The 13,278-nt window shown below is 36.0% G+C and overlaps 1 protein-coding gene across 1 annotated transcript in view; it reads right to left on the bottom strand.

The window, feature by feature from the left end:
• LOC136260598 (inositol 1,4,5-trisphosphate-gated calcium channel ITPR1-like) overlaps window positions 1-13,278 on the bottom strand; it is a 34,422-nt gene that overhangs the window by 18,415 nt on the left and 2,729 nt on the right. Inside the window, exons 5-33 of the mRNA XM_066054394.1 lie at window positions 8,032-8,118; window positions 7,902-7,979; window positions 7,770-7,850; window positions 7,029-7,138; window positions 6,877-6,970; window positions 4,459-4,552; window positions 4,293-4,394; window positions 3,352-3,446; window positions 3,226-3,300; window positions 3,101-3,179; window positions 2,927-3,057; window positions 2,801-2,875; window positions 2,692-2,748; window positions 2,500-2,639; window positions 2,388-2,453; window positions 2,226-2,330; window positions 1,838-1,904; window positions 1,710-1,779; window positions 1,622-1,659; window positions 1,350-1,568; window positions 1,265-1,300; window positions 1,110-1,206; window positions 980-1,041; window positions 797-928; window positions 696-746; window positions 487-642; window positions 332-442; window positions 170-283; window positions 24-112 (exon numbers count right to left, since the gene is read on the bottom strand). Coding sequence (XP_065910466.1) covers window positions 24-112; window positions 170-283; window positions 332-442; window positions 487-642; window positions 696-746; window positions 797-928; window positions 980-1,041; window positions 1,110-1,206; window positions 1,265-1,300; window positions 1,350-1,568; window positions 1,622-1,659; window positions 1,710-1,779; window positions 1,838-1,904; window positions 2,226-2,330; window positions 2,388-2,453; window positions 2,500-2,639; window positions 2,692-2,748; window positions 2,801-2,875; window positions 2,927-3,057; window positions 3,101-3,179; window positions 3,226-3,300; window positions 3,352-3,446; window positions 4,293-4,394; window positions 4,459-4,552; window positions 6,877-6,970; window positions 7,029-7,138; window positions 7,770-7,850; window positions 7,902-7,979; window positions 8,032-8,118 — 2,711 coding nt within the window. The remainder of the gene's footprint in view (window positions 1-23; window positions 113-169; window positions 284-331; window positions 443-486; window positions 643-695; window positions 747-796; window positions 929-979; window positions 1,042-1,109; window positions 1,207-1,264; window positions 1,301-1,349; window positions 1,569-1,621; window positions 1,660-1,709; window positions 1,780-1,837; window positions 1,905-2,225; window positions 2,331-2,387; window positions 2,454-2,499; window positions 2,640-2,691; window positions 2,749-2,800; window positions 2,876-2,926; window positions 3,058-3,100; window positions 3,180-3,225; window positions 3,301-3,351; window positions 3,447-4,292; window positions 4,395-4,458; window positions 4,553-6,876; window positions 6,971-7,028; window positions 7,139-7,769; window positions 7,851-7,901; window positions 7,980-8,031; window positions 8,119-13,278) is intronic.

Genomic DNA, 13,278 nt, shown 5'->3' with positions numbered 1-13,278 from the left:
CATAAATTATAACTATATTTTACTCTTGATGTTTGTAAACAGAAAATGTTTCAGGATTGTTTTTCAGTTGTGCAAGCATATTAGAAGGTAAAGGGTAACTGTTCTCAGTATCCTGCAGTTACAACAACAATATATACAATATCACCTACATTAACAAACCATTTCTGACCTGAATCCCATATGGGTTTTGGTTGAATGCATCATTAGATAGCTGCAACAGTTGATCAATTGGAGGCACTGATTTAGCTTCATCCTTTAACAGTTTATAATCAAAAATGTAGTGCTATTAACATATGATAATATTTTACACAGTCTTTTCATATATACATACCTGCAGTCGCAAATAGAATCTAAAATTAAACAACAAATTTAAAATTTTTAATGTCATGATTTTCAGTTCAAATATTGGTTCGTTTTCTTCAGTGTTTTCAAAACGATCACACTATTAACTGACAGTAATAACAGTTAATGAATTTCTAATAACACCTGTTGGAATTCTTTGCTTTCTTCAGCAGTTGCATTACTAAATGGTTTATCACTGGCACCATTTAATAGGGAGAGCAACAGAGGCACTAGTCTATTAACATCATTCAGATTAGCATAGTAGCCATACTTGATCAGTAAATGCAACAATCTCAACACCTACATACACCGGCACACAATTTTTCTAAAACTATAAGTCTTTGTCCTCTTACATGTGCAGTGAAAATGTTGTTATTAATCTTAGCCTTTCCACCAACAACATTCTGCACATTATAGTAGTCAAATTTAGTAGCGCATCTCTATAGTTACATACCTGCTGGCTATAAATATGATTGAGAATCCATTCTTTCAGTGCAGGGAAATGAACATTTACTGCACCCGTCAATGCTGTATGTGGATTTTTGATTGCTTCTTCATATGGATTTGCTCTAACTTTTTGATAGTTCTATTTACATACAAATATATACAATAAATTGAGTGAGTGGAAAATTCTTACAAATGACAGTGAGAGGTTCTCTAGCACAGGTCTGTTTTTCTCATTATTATCCACATACAAAACTAGCAAAAGAAATTTTATCACATATATACAGTTCAACACATACATTGGATAATTATATAAAACACACCTATTATCAGTTCCAAATATTTGAGCCTTAAGGTGCTGTCGAGATTAGTGTCTTTAGCACCAGTTAGTGCTTCATTGAATGACATGTAATTCAGCTTCTATACAGCAGTAAAGATACAGTCATTCACAGTGGGAATTTACAACACATAGCATTACCGTATCAATAATCTCGATTGCTCTTTTGTTGTTTCCCTGATAAAACAATTTCTGTCAACACATCAAGAAATGGAGCACAACCTACTTTGCACAGTTTTGCAAACAAATCAAGTTGTGCCACAAGAAACTGCCTTTCCTGGATTGCAGTTGCATGCTGATTGGCAGAATCAACTCTACTGTTTGGTGGTGTAATGGGTTTCCAATTCTTTCCTGTTAAGCCATCAGGTTTGCAGAAGTATATTACCTCTTCACCATCACTTTGAAGTGACAATTTACTCTCAATTTTAGTCAAATAGAAAAAATTCTGTGCACAGTTAAATGATAAACATCTAGCCATCTGATATATATTATATATACCTTTCCATGATTGCATACTAAGTTCTCAATTATATAGTCTACAGAAATATCATCAACAGCTTTAAAAGAAATGTGGTGATATAGCTACCTTGGTGCTTTGTGATGGGACGGTCATTACAAACACATAGAACACCGAGAAAGTCCATAAAACAAGGTTCCTGCAAAATGGAGAGAATGTGTAACACAGTGTATTGTCATACAGTACATGTGTGGTACCTGAGTGCGTAGCAACAGACCAATAATATACTGAACATCATTCATGTTATGTTCCATAATAATCTTTCTGTAATATAAAGAAGCAGGTATGCATGTCTACAGTATGTGTACCTAAGTAATGTATGTATGTAGGTAGTGTTGCATGGAATTTTCTCTATTCCAAATGTTATGAGATTTCAGGATCTGATTCTAAACTTATGTATGCAAATAGTGTTTGCTGAAGTGTCCACTATTTAGGACAGCCTTTTGAGGGATCTTGTGCATCAAAGCATTGCAGTTTGCAGGTAAGGCATGCCGCTAAACATTTTTTTGTTTGAATAACAGAGTATGCATACTATTATGATACACACTATAAGCAGTCATACAAACACAAGGCGGTGATCCTTACTGATTATCTCTCAATAATTCAATCAACATATTCTCTACATTGAGATCAAGGCCAATATGTTCCCTGAACAATGGGATAAATCTGGCGACGTAAAATTCATTTTTCCTGCAACAATCACATACAGAGTATTCAACCACCAAAGGATATACAGACATAACTCACCCACTCTTTCCCTTTAAGTAAACCTCTAGCAGTTTATAACATTTCTTCACAACCATTTGCTGTGTACTGTTGTATTGTATATTATTAACATGAGTATTAAACATTAGATTACCTGCAGCTGACATTATTAGGCTTGTAGATTTCCAAAATTTTTACCATCATCTCTATGATCATTAAATTTCTCAACAGTTTCTGATGACCAATTACATCAACATGAGCTGAGTCAACAAATTTTGCAATCACATCAAGAGCCTATAAGTTTATTAAATTTTAAAACTTTGCAATGATCACCACTAGACCATACCTCTATCACTACACATGCTTCCTCATATGAAACAGGTCTTTGTGAATCTTTTTCTAACTAAGTTTTAATGCTGAGGTTAAGCAAATATGACTTTGTAATAAATTCCAACCTCTGTAACATATGCCTTAATAACAGGAATCACTTCAGCTACTGTATTGAACTTCTCAATTAGCTCGTGGTCAACCTGTAACATGTGGATGAGATGAAATTTGTTCAGGTGGCTTAGGCTAGCTACCTCTTCAATAGTAAATGCATCATCATAGTTCATTTCTTTAGTTACTACAATTTGTTTCAGTGTAGCAGTGTCCCACTGCACTGCACCAAATCCAGTTGCATCAGGATCAACAGACTGACGAGTGAATGGGACTAAAAAAAAATTTTTATTGTGAATTTAGATAATTTAGCTAACCATTCATTGCACTTAGCCACTGATTAGTGAGTGGATGATTTATTCTTGCATATGATTCTAATTTTATTTCAGCATCTTCCTATTGACAACTATGAGAACTATTGATACCAGTTAAAGCCATATACCTGAATAAGCGGTGTCAGTCTGAACACTGTATCCAGATCTGATTTGCCTGAACGATCTCGCTCCTTCAAAGTAACCTGAGTGGATAGCACAATAGAACACATCATTATAAATAATAAATAAATTACCTGAAAGCAACCATCTTTGTCCTTAACAATTGCAAGGTATAATCTTGTTGGAAGGTGCCTCAATCTGCAATGCTCTTCCCATAAAACAGCTTGACCTGATGAAGTGTTCATTTGTGCAGGAGAATTATTATGCATGGTTAAGTTGGCTATCCATTCCTCATATGTGACTGTCTCTGGGAAAACCGGTCTTATCACCCATTTAAAAGTATCAAGAAACGTTGGTTTTAATTATTCAGAGTGTTGTAGCTGGCCAGTGGTGGTAGCTAAGCATACCAAATTTTCACACATTTTACAGCAATTTCTTACCCTCCAGATCATCCACTGAAGAAGTAGCCAACAGCTAAGTTTCCTGCCATTTTAGATAGTTTTTAAAACCGAGGTTGTCTGTATCATGCGAGCTCCAGAACAGTGGGAGGTGGGGGCCCTGGAAGGTGGGCAAGATGGTGTTCAAAAATTGAAAAGGAACATATTGGGACAAATTGGCCAAATTATGGGGCATTCAGGGCTCAGAACTGGCTAAAATGAAAGGAAATTTACAGCACAGGTCTTTGTCCAACACCATGGAGCTGTACAGCCACACACAGCCATCTCCTGGTCCACCAAGACTCCAGACCACTTGTACGGCTCGCCACTGTGCTTTAAAAAAGCAGCCAGCAAAAGCAGACCACTTTACTGTGGTCGACTGTGACAGTGAAATTTGATAGTGCATTCATTAAGCTTAGAGTTTGTGTAAAAAAATCAAACTCCCTGTCTTGAGCGATAAGAGCGGTTTTCGCAGATCCAGTCACGTAATTTGTTATGACAACTGACTGTTTAATTAGAGTATATTTTTATAAATGCATCACATGAATTCTGACCATTTTTCAAAACCCTTTTGTAAAATTTAATAGTGATGCGGTTTGTGGATAACCAAATGCAAGAAAACGAGCATTCAAATTTACCATTTAGTGGTTCATTATCTTTTTCGATCTGCCAGTAAGTGATAGCTGAAGTGGATGGTGGTCTGAGTTTTCCATGTTCTGATTTTCTCTTTCGCAAGTGTACTATATAGGTAAAAGTATCATGTAATACAATTACCATGTATAGTTTGTATGTTGCTAAATGTACCACTCTCAGTCATCACGTTCTTATTTGCAAATGATCCTTCAGCTACCACATAACACTCAGCCTCACGATGAAACAATCTCACTACACTGCCAGCCTATATATGTGAATCACATACAAATTTGTGTACTATCAAGACACAAAGTAGTATGTCGTGTGGCTAAGGAAGCCAGTGTGCCATACCATGAGTATGTTGACAGGAAGAGAGAAAATGCAGTTGGCAATATATATTGGTGCTTGTCAGGTAAGGTAAGACAGGCCACACGTCAAATATGATTCAATTCGCTATAGCCGTTTATGGGCAGCCAATATTTACATTTTTATTCTTCTTAAGGAGTTTGCTGAGGCCAAGATTTTCCTCTCTTCTTTTTGCAAAAATTGTTATAAAATACAAATGCATATCTTGAATGCCAATTTGGTATATATATATATCCGTGGTGTTTGGACGTCTTTTCCAGTGGCGAATCTAGGTGGGTTTCTATGGTTTCAACAGAAGTCCCTTTTAAAATTTAGATTTTGTTATTGCTGCATTGAAAATTTATCATAGCATAAAGCTAAACACCACTGCATTATGCAATGCTTTCTTTGCATAATGCTAATGCTTGTACTTTTATGTTTTCTGCATATAGTGCAAAAAGTATGTATTTTGTATTGGACAAGGGAATCACAAGGAATGACAGGGTTTTTTGAATTAGCTTGTTTGACCAACTTGAGGTTGTGAAAGGGATAAAAAGCAGATATTACATCATTTTAATGATTAATTCTTCAGAATTAAAGTATATTCTGTGAAAAAAAATAGAATTGATTGTTGGTAATGGCTGGATTTGACAAAAAGTACAGAGTAGCTTTGATATGGCTTAAAGCCACATAAATACTTCAATGGCAGATCCAGAGGTGCACAAGCATGCCCCACCCCCCAAATATTGAGATACTCTAATAGAATAGTCACCGCATGCAACAAATCCTATGAAAACTTGCATCTGCAGCACCAACCCATGGGCACATTTTAGTATGTAGCTATAACCTGCTAGGAATTCTTCATAGTTTAACTCATGACTGTCACTGATTCCTACATGCGTGCAGCTATTGATCAATGTAGACCACTTAGAAAGCACAGTTTGTTACTACCATACAGTGGGTTATTGTTGCAAGGAGTAAATTTTGCAAAATAAACTCCAGCATAAATTTCTGCAATTGTGAGATTTGTGAGAAATGTTTCTTCATACTTCTACACATCTCTTTAGATACTATGGCAATGTTACGAAAAACTAAGAATGCAGAAGGTTTAGGCAAACTCCGCTCACTCAAGAAATTCAGTCTGCCAGTACAAATTTTTGTGAGTTAAACTTTGATTTGCAAAATTTGGACCTCGCACATATAACCTGATGATTTAATTATATTATATGTTTGTGCATACAACTATTCTACATCAAAAACTTCAGTTCTCTTAGCTTCTGAGGGGCTACGAGAACTGCACTCCCACTTTGTACTACCCTGGTTATGGTGCACCCCTTTGCCAAATCCCTGGATTTGCCCCTGAACTTAACTATTAGTTTCTCACCCACCAATTCTCAAAATATATAGTGATGCAGGAGGGCAAAGTTTTATTTTATTACCATATAGATAGCTCACATGATTCAGAATGCAAGTTTCTACTGTTCTAGCTAGTCACTAACTTTAAAAGTTGCTTTATGGCTGGATTCTATAAAAAATATTGATACAAAAGGCAATGTGGGATGGGACGAGGAAATAGTCCTAAAATAGTAAAAGTCCATAATTTCATAGATCTACCAATGGCAATTCTAGATACATTCTATGTACACTCTCAGTATATTAAATAAGAGATCATAATTTGGGGGTAAAGTGCAGGAAGGAATTTTACACTACATGTGTAGAGCTTTATTGAGAATTTTTGCAGAATTTTGTAGGAAACATTTCCACACTGTTGAATTTTGTAAGATAAATTCCTACACATTGAGCAAGGTGTAAGACATCTTCTTGTGGTATAGGAATAATTCATACAAGTGTAGGAATTATTCCTACAATGTTCTACACATTATGCCAAGTGTAGGAATCTTTCTTACAAAGTTCAACAGTGTGGGAATATTTCTTACAAAACTTCTTAACATAGCCCTACACATGTAGGAACCAATGCTTCCTAAAGTTTGGTATATCACATAAAATTTGCTGCGTTTTGAGAAAAACTATTTTGGCTTCTTATTTAGTTTGGAACATGTTTCTATAAAACTCCACAAAAATGTGTGCTCTATTAGAGTACTACAATAATATTAACATCTGTCATCGTTATGTATTGTGTCTGTAGATGAGAAAAGTGGATAAAAACAAATCCTGACAAGCCTATGACTTTGGGACATTGTATAAACTACAAAAGGAAGTGAACTACTCACATACAGAACATACTTTAACATAATTCTCTTTTTCATCATCCAGAATTGTTCGGTAATGAGGTTTCAATGTATACCCAGATGGTACACTAGCTACATTGACTTCATGACTAAATACACATTGAAGAGTTAATTCCAGTACAATACAATTTATGATTAGTGGCTTACCAATGTCCATAAAGTGAGATGCCAATATGTCCATATGTGATTGCACTAGTGTGCAAGTATTGGCCTTTTGTCTTGATAATTTCAAAAGACACTTGATCATGTAAATGGACCTGCGTACAAAGAAAATTGTATTGCAAACAGCATACAAACCTTGTATTGATTATTATTTTCATGATTTTTGTTGTTAAAAATGATCAAGATATTCTAATAGAACAGTCAATGGATGAAACTTCCCTCAGAATTACTAATAGGAAACCAAATTTTCAAATAAGGACATACTCTTAGAAAGATTTTGGACATCCATATCTTGGTCTGTGCCCCCTTTAACTACAACATCTTGCTACAACCAGACTAATATACTATGGTGAAATCAAACTTCAGTAATAGCAACATAACTTGATAGCATTCCACACAGAATAACAGATTGTACATGTGACCATATCCCTCCCTTCTCTGCTACAAGTGTGTACATTCAATAAACAAAATGTATTGTCCTGTATCAACTAGTATCTACTGAATAAGATTGCACGACACAAAGATTATGAAAAAGTCAACTTACAGTTAGTTGTGTGTGCTTGTGCATTTATTTATTTTAATTTACTGGACAGACAGACAGTGTCTGATGTGTCCAGGGGACTGGTCCAAAAGAATACATTACAATCATATATGCATTGTGTGTGTGTGTGTGTATGTGTGTGTGTGTGAGAGAGAGAGAGAGAGAGAGAGAGAGAAAGCAGTTACCTCGTGTCCAATAGATTTAACTTTGTAGCGCGGGAGTATTTTGAGAAAACTATGTTCAGTGTTTTCTCTAGATAGTTCAACCTAAAAAATAAAATAGTTAACAGTTGTTATTATTACATGTAACACACATACCTGGACATTAGTATTTTCAGTCTTAGATGTTTCAACAGGTTTTGCAGCCACATACTTTCCACTGAATAAGTGTAGCAGCTATTACAAAGTTTATAGGAAATGAACTAAAACTGTATAACCTGATACTTACCTGTATGGTCTGGCCATACAACACCAATGTTCCACGTAATCGTTCTTGTTCAGCATCGTTATTGTGCATCTCAACTTCTGCATTTTTCTGTGATGCCAAGCAAAGTCGTCATTAGCATATGACAAGTCTTATAGCACATGGTTAACTATAGGATTGGTCATGACATTACCCACTAGAAGTCTCAAAGACACACAGTAATGTGTTGTGTGGCTGTAGGTGCCCTACCCTAGAAATTCGAGTTTGGGTGATTTTTTTTAAAATTCAATATCTGGCCGCCTGCAAGCATTTCCTTGTTTTTAATGCTGTTTTTGATGTTAGGTGAACTAATATTATTTCATAAAGGCATCGAATAAGATTTTTAATGCTTTACAGTGACCAGGTCTGACAACAACTTGTGCTGCACCTAAGATGTTTCTAGGATGATTCTGAAAGGCAGAATTTTAGGCAGCACGTGTCATATAATGGGTAATCCCTACTTAAACAGTACTACCGTGCTGTTTGATAAATGAAAGTTCTAGTATACACTAGAATGATAAAGTAGTACTCCAATAGAGCATGCATTTTTTCTGATAGAATGTTCTAGAATTTCCACTGATAGACAAGGTTAATTACCATTAAAACACCATTGAGCTACAAATACATAAAATGGCTCTTTCTTGGTTCTGTAACACAAGCCTGTCACACTCCCATTCCAAATTTGAGGAAAATCTTCCCAGCCATCACTGAGATACGTGCCTTCAAAGTTTGCATGTCATTTTCTTCTTAATCTTCTTCTTCTTTCTCAACCAGGTCACCATGTAGAGAGTTATTTTAGCTACAAACATTTCAAACAATCACCCCGTAGAGATATATTTAGCCTTGTAAAATCATCCTGTAGATCTCACTGTAGATAGTTCTGTACAGGGTTCAGTTGTGTAACAAGTCACCCTAATAGCTACATTATAATCATTTTATTCAGTTTCAAATTTAACAGATTCACACTCTGTAGGACACCTGGTCCTACAGCCTGTTTAAAGTTGTTACAGAAAGTATGTTTGAAAAGGTGGAACATCAAAGCATTTCATGAATGGTATAAACTATTTTCAATATAGATGTTTGGTTCCCATCCTAAATGTTAATTATATGTAATTATATGTAATTATATGGGCTGGTCAGACATTGTAGTGATCCATATGAAAAACTCAAGTATTATAACTATATTGTTCTGTTGTGATCGTTCCATTAGAGTAGTTCTGACTGCTCTATTAGAATATATCTGACTGCTCTTAGTCTTAATGTTGATTTTTTTTAAATATAGCCTTGTTCTCTCTTAATCCACATCTGAGAAATAAACATAAGTTTCCTATTACACTGTAGTATACTTTCCTGCCCTATTCCCATTTAATATATTTTTTTTACAATAAACACACACCGTTACAAGCAGCCATTATAAAATAATTACACATTGCAAATGACATGTTGCATACTACTCATAAGTTAAGTCCAATTCTGACAAACATTAGGGTGAATGTTATCTGGTTGTGTATGATTCCAAATATCTGAAGCACATCCCTATGAAACAGGTCTAAGGAGGTTGATGTAATGGAACTCACCAATAAAAGTGGTCGTGGAATGTTCAAACGTTGAGATATTTGTGGCAGTGAAATAGAAGACTGAAATGATGAACAAAATCTCTGCAGATGTTCACGACATAACCCATCTAATAACTTGTATAATAAACCAATAGTCACAGCATGATGGCGCCTTGCAAGAGGTAAAAATTGTGTGGAACACAACCATTCAGCAAGGTGCTGCATACAATCCAACTTAGACAATTGAGTAGTACTAGCTCCCATCGTCAGCACGCTACGCAACTGGACGTATGAAGGCTAGATAGGCCAAAGTTAAGCCCTCTGTGCCAATTTGTATTTGTGCTGTCAAATTTATAGTAATCTGGTGTTCTTGCTGCAAGCCCACAAGTTAAAATTTCACAGGGGGGTTCTGAAACCCCAGAAACTCACCCCTGCTATGGGAAGACAAGACAAGAAGTGATGAAACTAGTATGAATAAAGTTATCTCCAAGGAAGCTGTCTATGGGTGCAATTTTTACAAAAGGTGGCCAGAGTATTAATGAAGATCCATTTGCAATTATGCAAAAGTGCAGAATGATGCAACCAGTTATTCTGTGTTTACAGAGTATTTTGATTTGTTTGGGCTGATTTTAACAGAGAAGGGGCTGAATTAATAATAGTCTATCACAGTTATACAATTGTGATGAGTCAGGCATGCCACTTCAGCACAAGACACCCAAGGTTGTTGCTGTCGGGAATCAAGAAGGTCCACCAAATGAGCTCTGGAAACAAAACCCAGATCATCATCCTTGGGTGTGCTAATGCTAGTGGCCAAACAATTCTACTGATGGTTGTGTTCCAAGGCTTTCAAAGGGTGAAATCCTAGGCACTACTTATGGTACTTCACCGAACGGTTGGATAGATCAGGAACTATTTACAGACCGGTTCTTGAAGCACTTTCTCAAGCATGCAGTATCAGAATCACCTCTCCTCCTGCTGCTTGATGGCCACTCATTACAGTATACACTAGATCCTGTAAGAGCTGCACCTTAAAAGAATGTAACATACAGCAGCAGACAGCCAACCACTAGACAACTGTTTCAGTCCACACAAGAAATGTTGGTATTATGCCATCAGTATATATATGTCATATAATTCTGGTCGAGTAATTACCAAATTCCAAATTTTTGAATCTGTTTTCCAAGGCCTGGTGTAGAGGAATACCTGACTTTTGAGTTACAGGATTTGTCCTATGCTATTTTCAAAAGGAAGTGCTTTGTTGAATTCTTCATCTACTAAGTAACAACATGTCCAGCCTACTGTGTTGAGGATACTGAAAACGTTAATGTCCAGCCTTCTGACAATGTCAATGTCCAGCCTATTGAAAAGGTTGATGTCCAGTCCACTGGCAAATTTGATGTCCAGTTTGCCCGAAGTGTTGATGTTTTGTCTTCAAAAAGCCTTGATGTCCAGTCAAGTGAAATACTCGATTTGTATGAAAAAGGCTAGCAAATGGGTATGACATTTGCACAGATGCAAACTATTTGAAGGAGTTTCACCCCCACTTACCACCCAATTGTTAGTTCACTATGTACGTGCATGTGTATGTATGAGTGTGTGTATATACATAAATATGTGTGTATGTGTATACTTGCACATTCTTGTGGTTGTTCTTACTCTATGCATGAGCAGTGAATTGTTCATACTTAGCAACACTTTTGTACTCAGGTGTGTTGAATTGAAGCTGTAATGAAAGTTAAAGTATCGATGAGATGGCAAACAGCACAGACTCCTGCAAGGGTGGTTAGGGCAGTCAATCGCTCTCCATTGCTTGAGACCCCAGTCTAGTTGCCAGCAAAGTAATCCAGATGGGAAGTAATTTGGGGCTAGGATTTTAACTAGTGCACAGTCTGCTGTAAGAGAAGAAGCAGAAAAGTCTTGAAAGAGAACTGAAGAAAAAAGCAGAAAAGATATGAAAAGATATGAAAAGCTATGGAAAAAAAAACTGAAAAAAGTGGAGGCTAAAAAACATAAGCAGTCTCAAAGATAAAATCACGACTAAGCCTTCTGCTCTATTGAATAAGCGTTGAAAGACACTTAATGAATCTGACAATGATGACAATGGTCCAATAACAAGTGTACTACTTGCTTTGGTCAATGTGGATGCTGCTGAATGGCTCTGTTAGTGCACTAATGAAGAGTGTGGAGCCATGCAGAATGCCTAGAGAAGTGTGATGGTGCAGTGTTTTGTGGAAAACTTGCTTTGGTCGCCGGGCCAAAGTGTATCTTCTAAGTTGTCTGTATCATCCCTTGTTATCAATGTAACCAACATTATCAGTTTATGTACTGTATAATTGAATATTATTGCATCTGTTGTGTAACAGTTATCGCTTTTCATTTTAATACAATTTGAAGTTCATGCCAGGGCTTTCCATCACTAACTGCTCTTAGCCAATTCTCAGTGGGCTAACATGCACGTGATGTGGCTGCTTGGTAATTGCTATAGTAAAATTAATCCAATCCAATCCAAAACAGCCAAGCTGTGAAAAATAGGCTAGTATGAAAAAGATGTGATATCAAAGGTGGTGGACAAGAAATAGCTGCAATGATAATAACCTCTATCCACAATGACGTCACAAACATAAAATGGCCACCAATAGTGGGGGGACTTTAATATTTTTGAGTACAGGTGCCTATGGAGAAAATTTTTGATCGGTCATATTTCAGCTGAGAAAAAGATACGGAGCTACAGCCAACAGGTATGGTTATAAGACATTCATTTAAGCATCTTTTGGAAGCCTTTTAATTGTAGATTTTGACTCTAGTGTAAGTTCATCCATATTATTTATACCCATACCTGTTTGTTAGAGCTCCATATCTTCTATCTCGGCTGAAATATGATCGATCAAAAAATTATCTCCATAGGTGTCTGTACTTAATAATATTAAAGCCTCCCCCCCCCCTCACTATTGGCAGCCATTTTATGTTTGTGACGTCATTTCGGATAGAGGTCATATTAGTAGTTTAAAATGTACTGTCACTTAATTTGTTAATTAAGTGGCAGTATAATACACAATTGCAGCCATTTCTTGGCCACCATCTTTGATATCACATTTAGAAGGCTGCACCCTTTTTTACAGTTGACTGTTTTAGATTGAATATCATTTCTTTATGTATTTGCATATGCTGGCTTTGTCTATCTTTTTTATTTCCCTAGCTACATGTAAACAAAAGAAATAGATTGACCTTTGTACTATTTTAAAATTATTATTTTACTTCAATATTAGTTGCTGCATGTACATATGCTCTTATAAAAAGCAGGAATCTCGAATGTGCAGTGGAGATACATTCATGTACGGTTGGTTTTCACATTACATATTTACACAGATTTCCAGTACGTAATAGTAACTTGACCTGTGCAAGAAAATTCAACTAATTTGTATAAGCAGTTTAACCAGTAGGCATGACAACAAATTGCACTATCACTGACTGCTCTATTAGAGTATCTCAATCACATGACTCGTGTATTTTGGGATATAGCTAGTCTATTTTATTTGACTTCTGTAGCACTCTAATAGAACATGCATTTTTGAGCACTTCTAATGCAACGCACATGGAATGTTCTAGAATTTCCATGGATAGATCAATAAAATTTATTTTGGTGTAGTAAACTAGAAAACTTCAAGGTAGAAATTAA

Source organism: Dysidea avara, chromosome 7, assembly GCF_963678975.1.
Source record: "Dysidea avara chromosome 7, odDysAvar1.4, whole genome shotgun sequence".
Lineage (NCBI taxonomy): Eukaryota > Metazoa > Porifera > Demospongiae > Dictyoceratida > Dysideidae > Dysidea > Dysidea avara.
The sequence above is the reverse complement of the archived record's forward strand: the minus strand, read 5'-3'. Positions and strand labels throughout refer to the sequence as shown.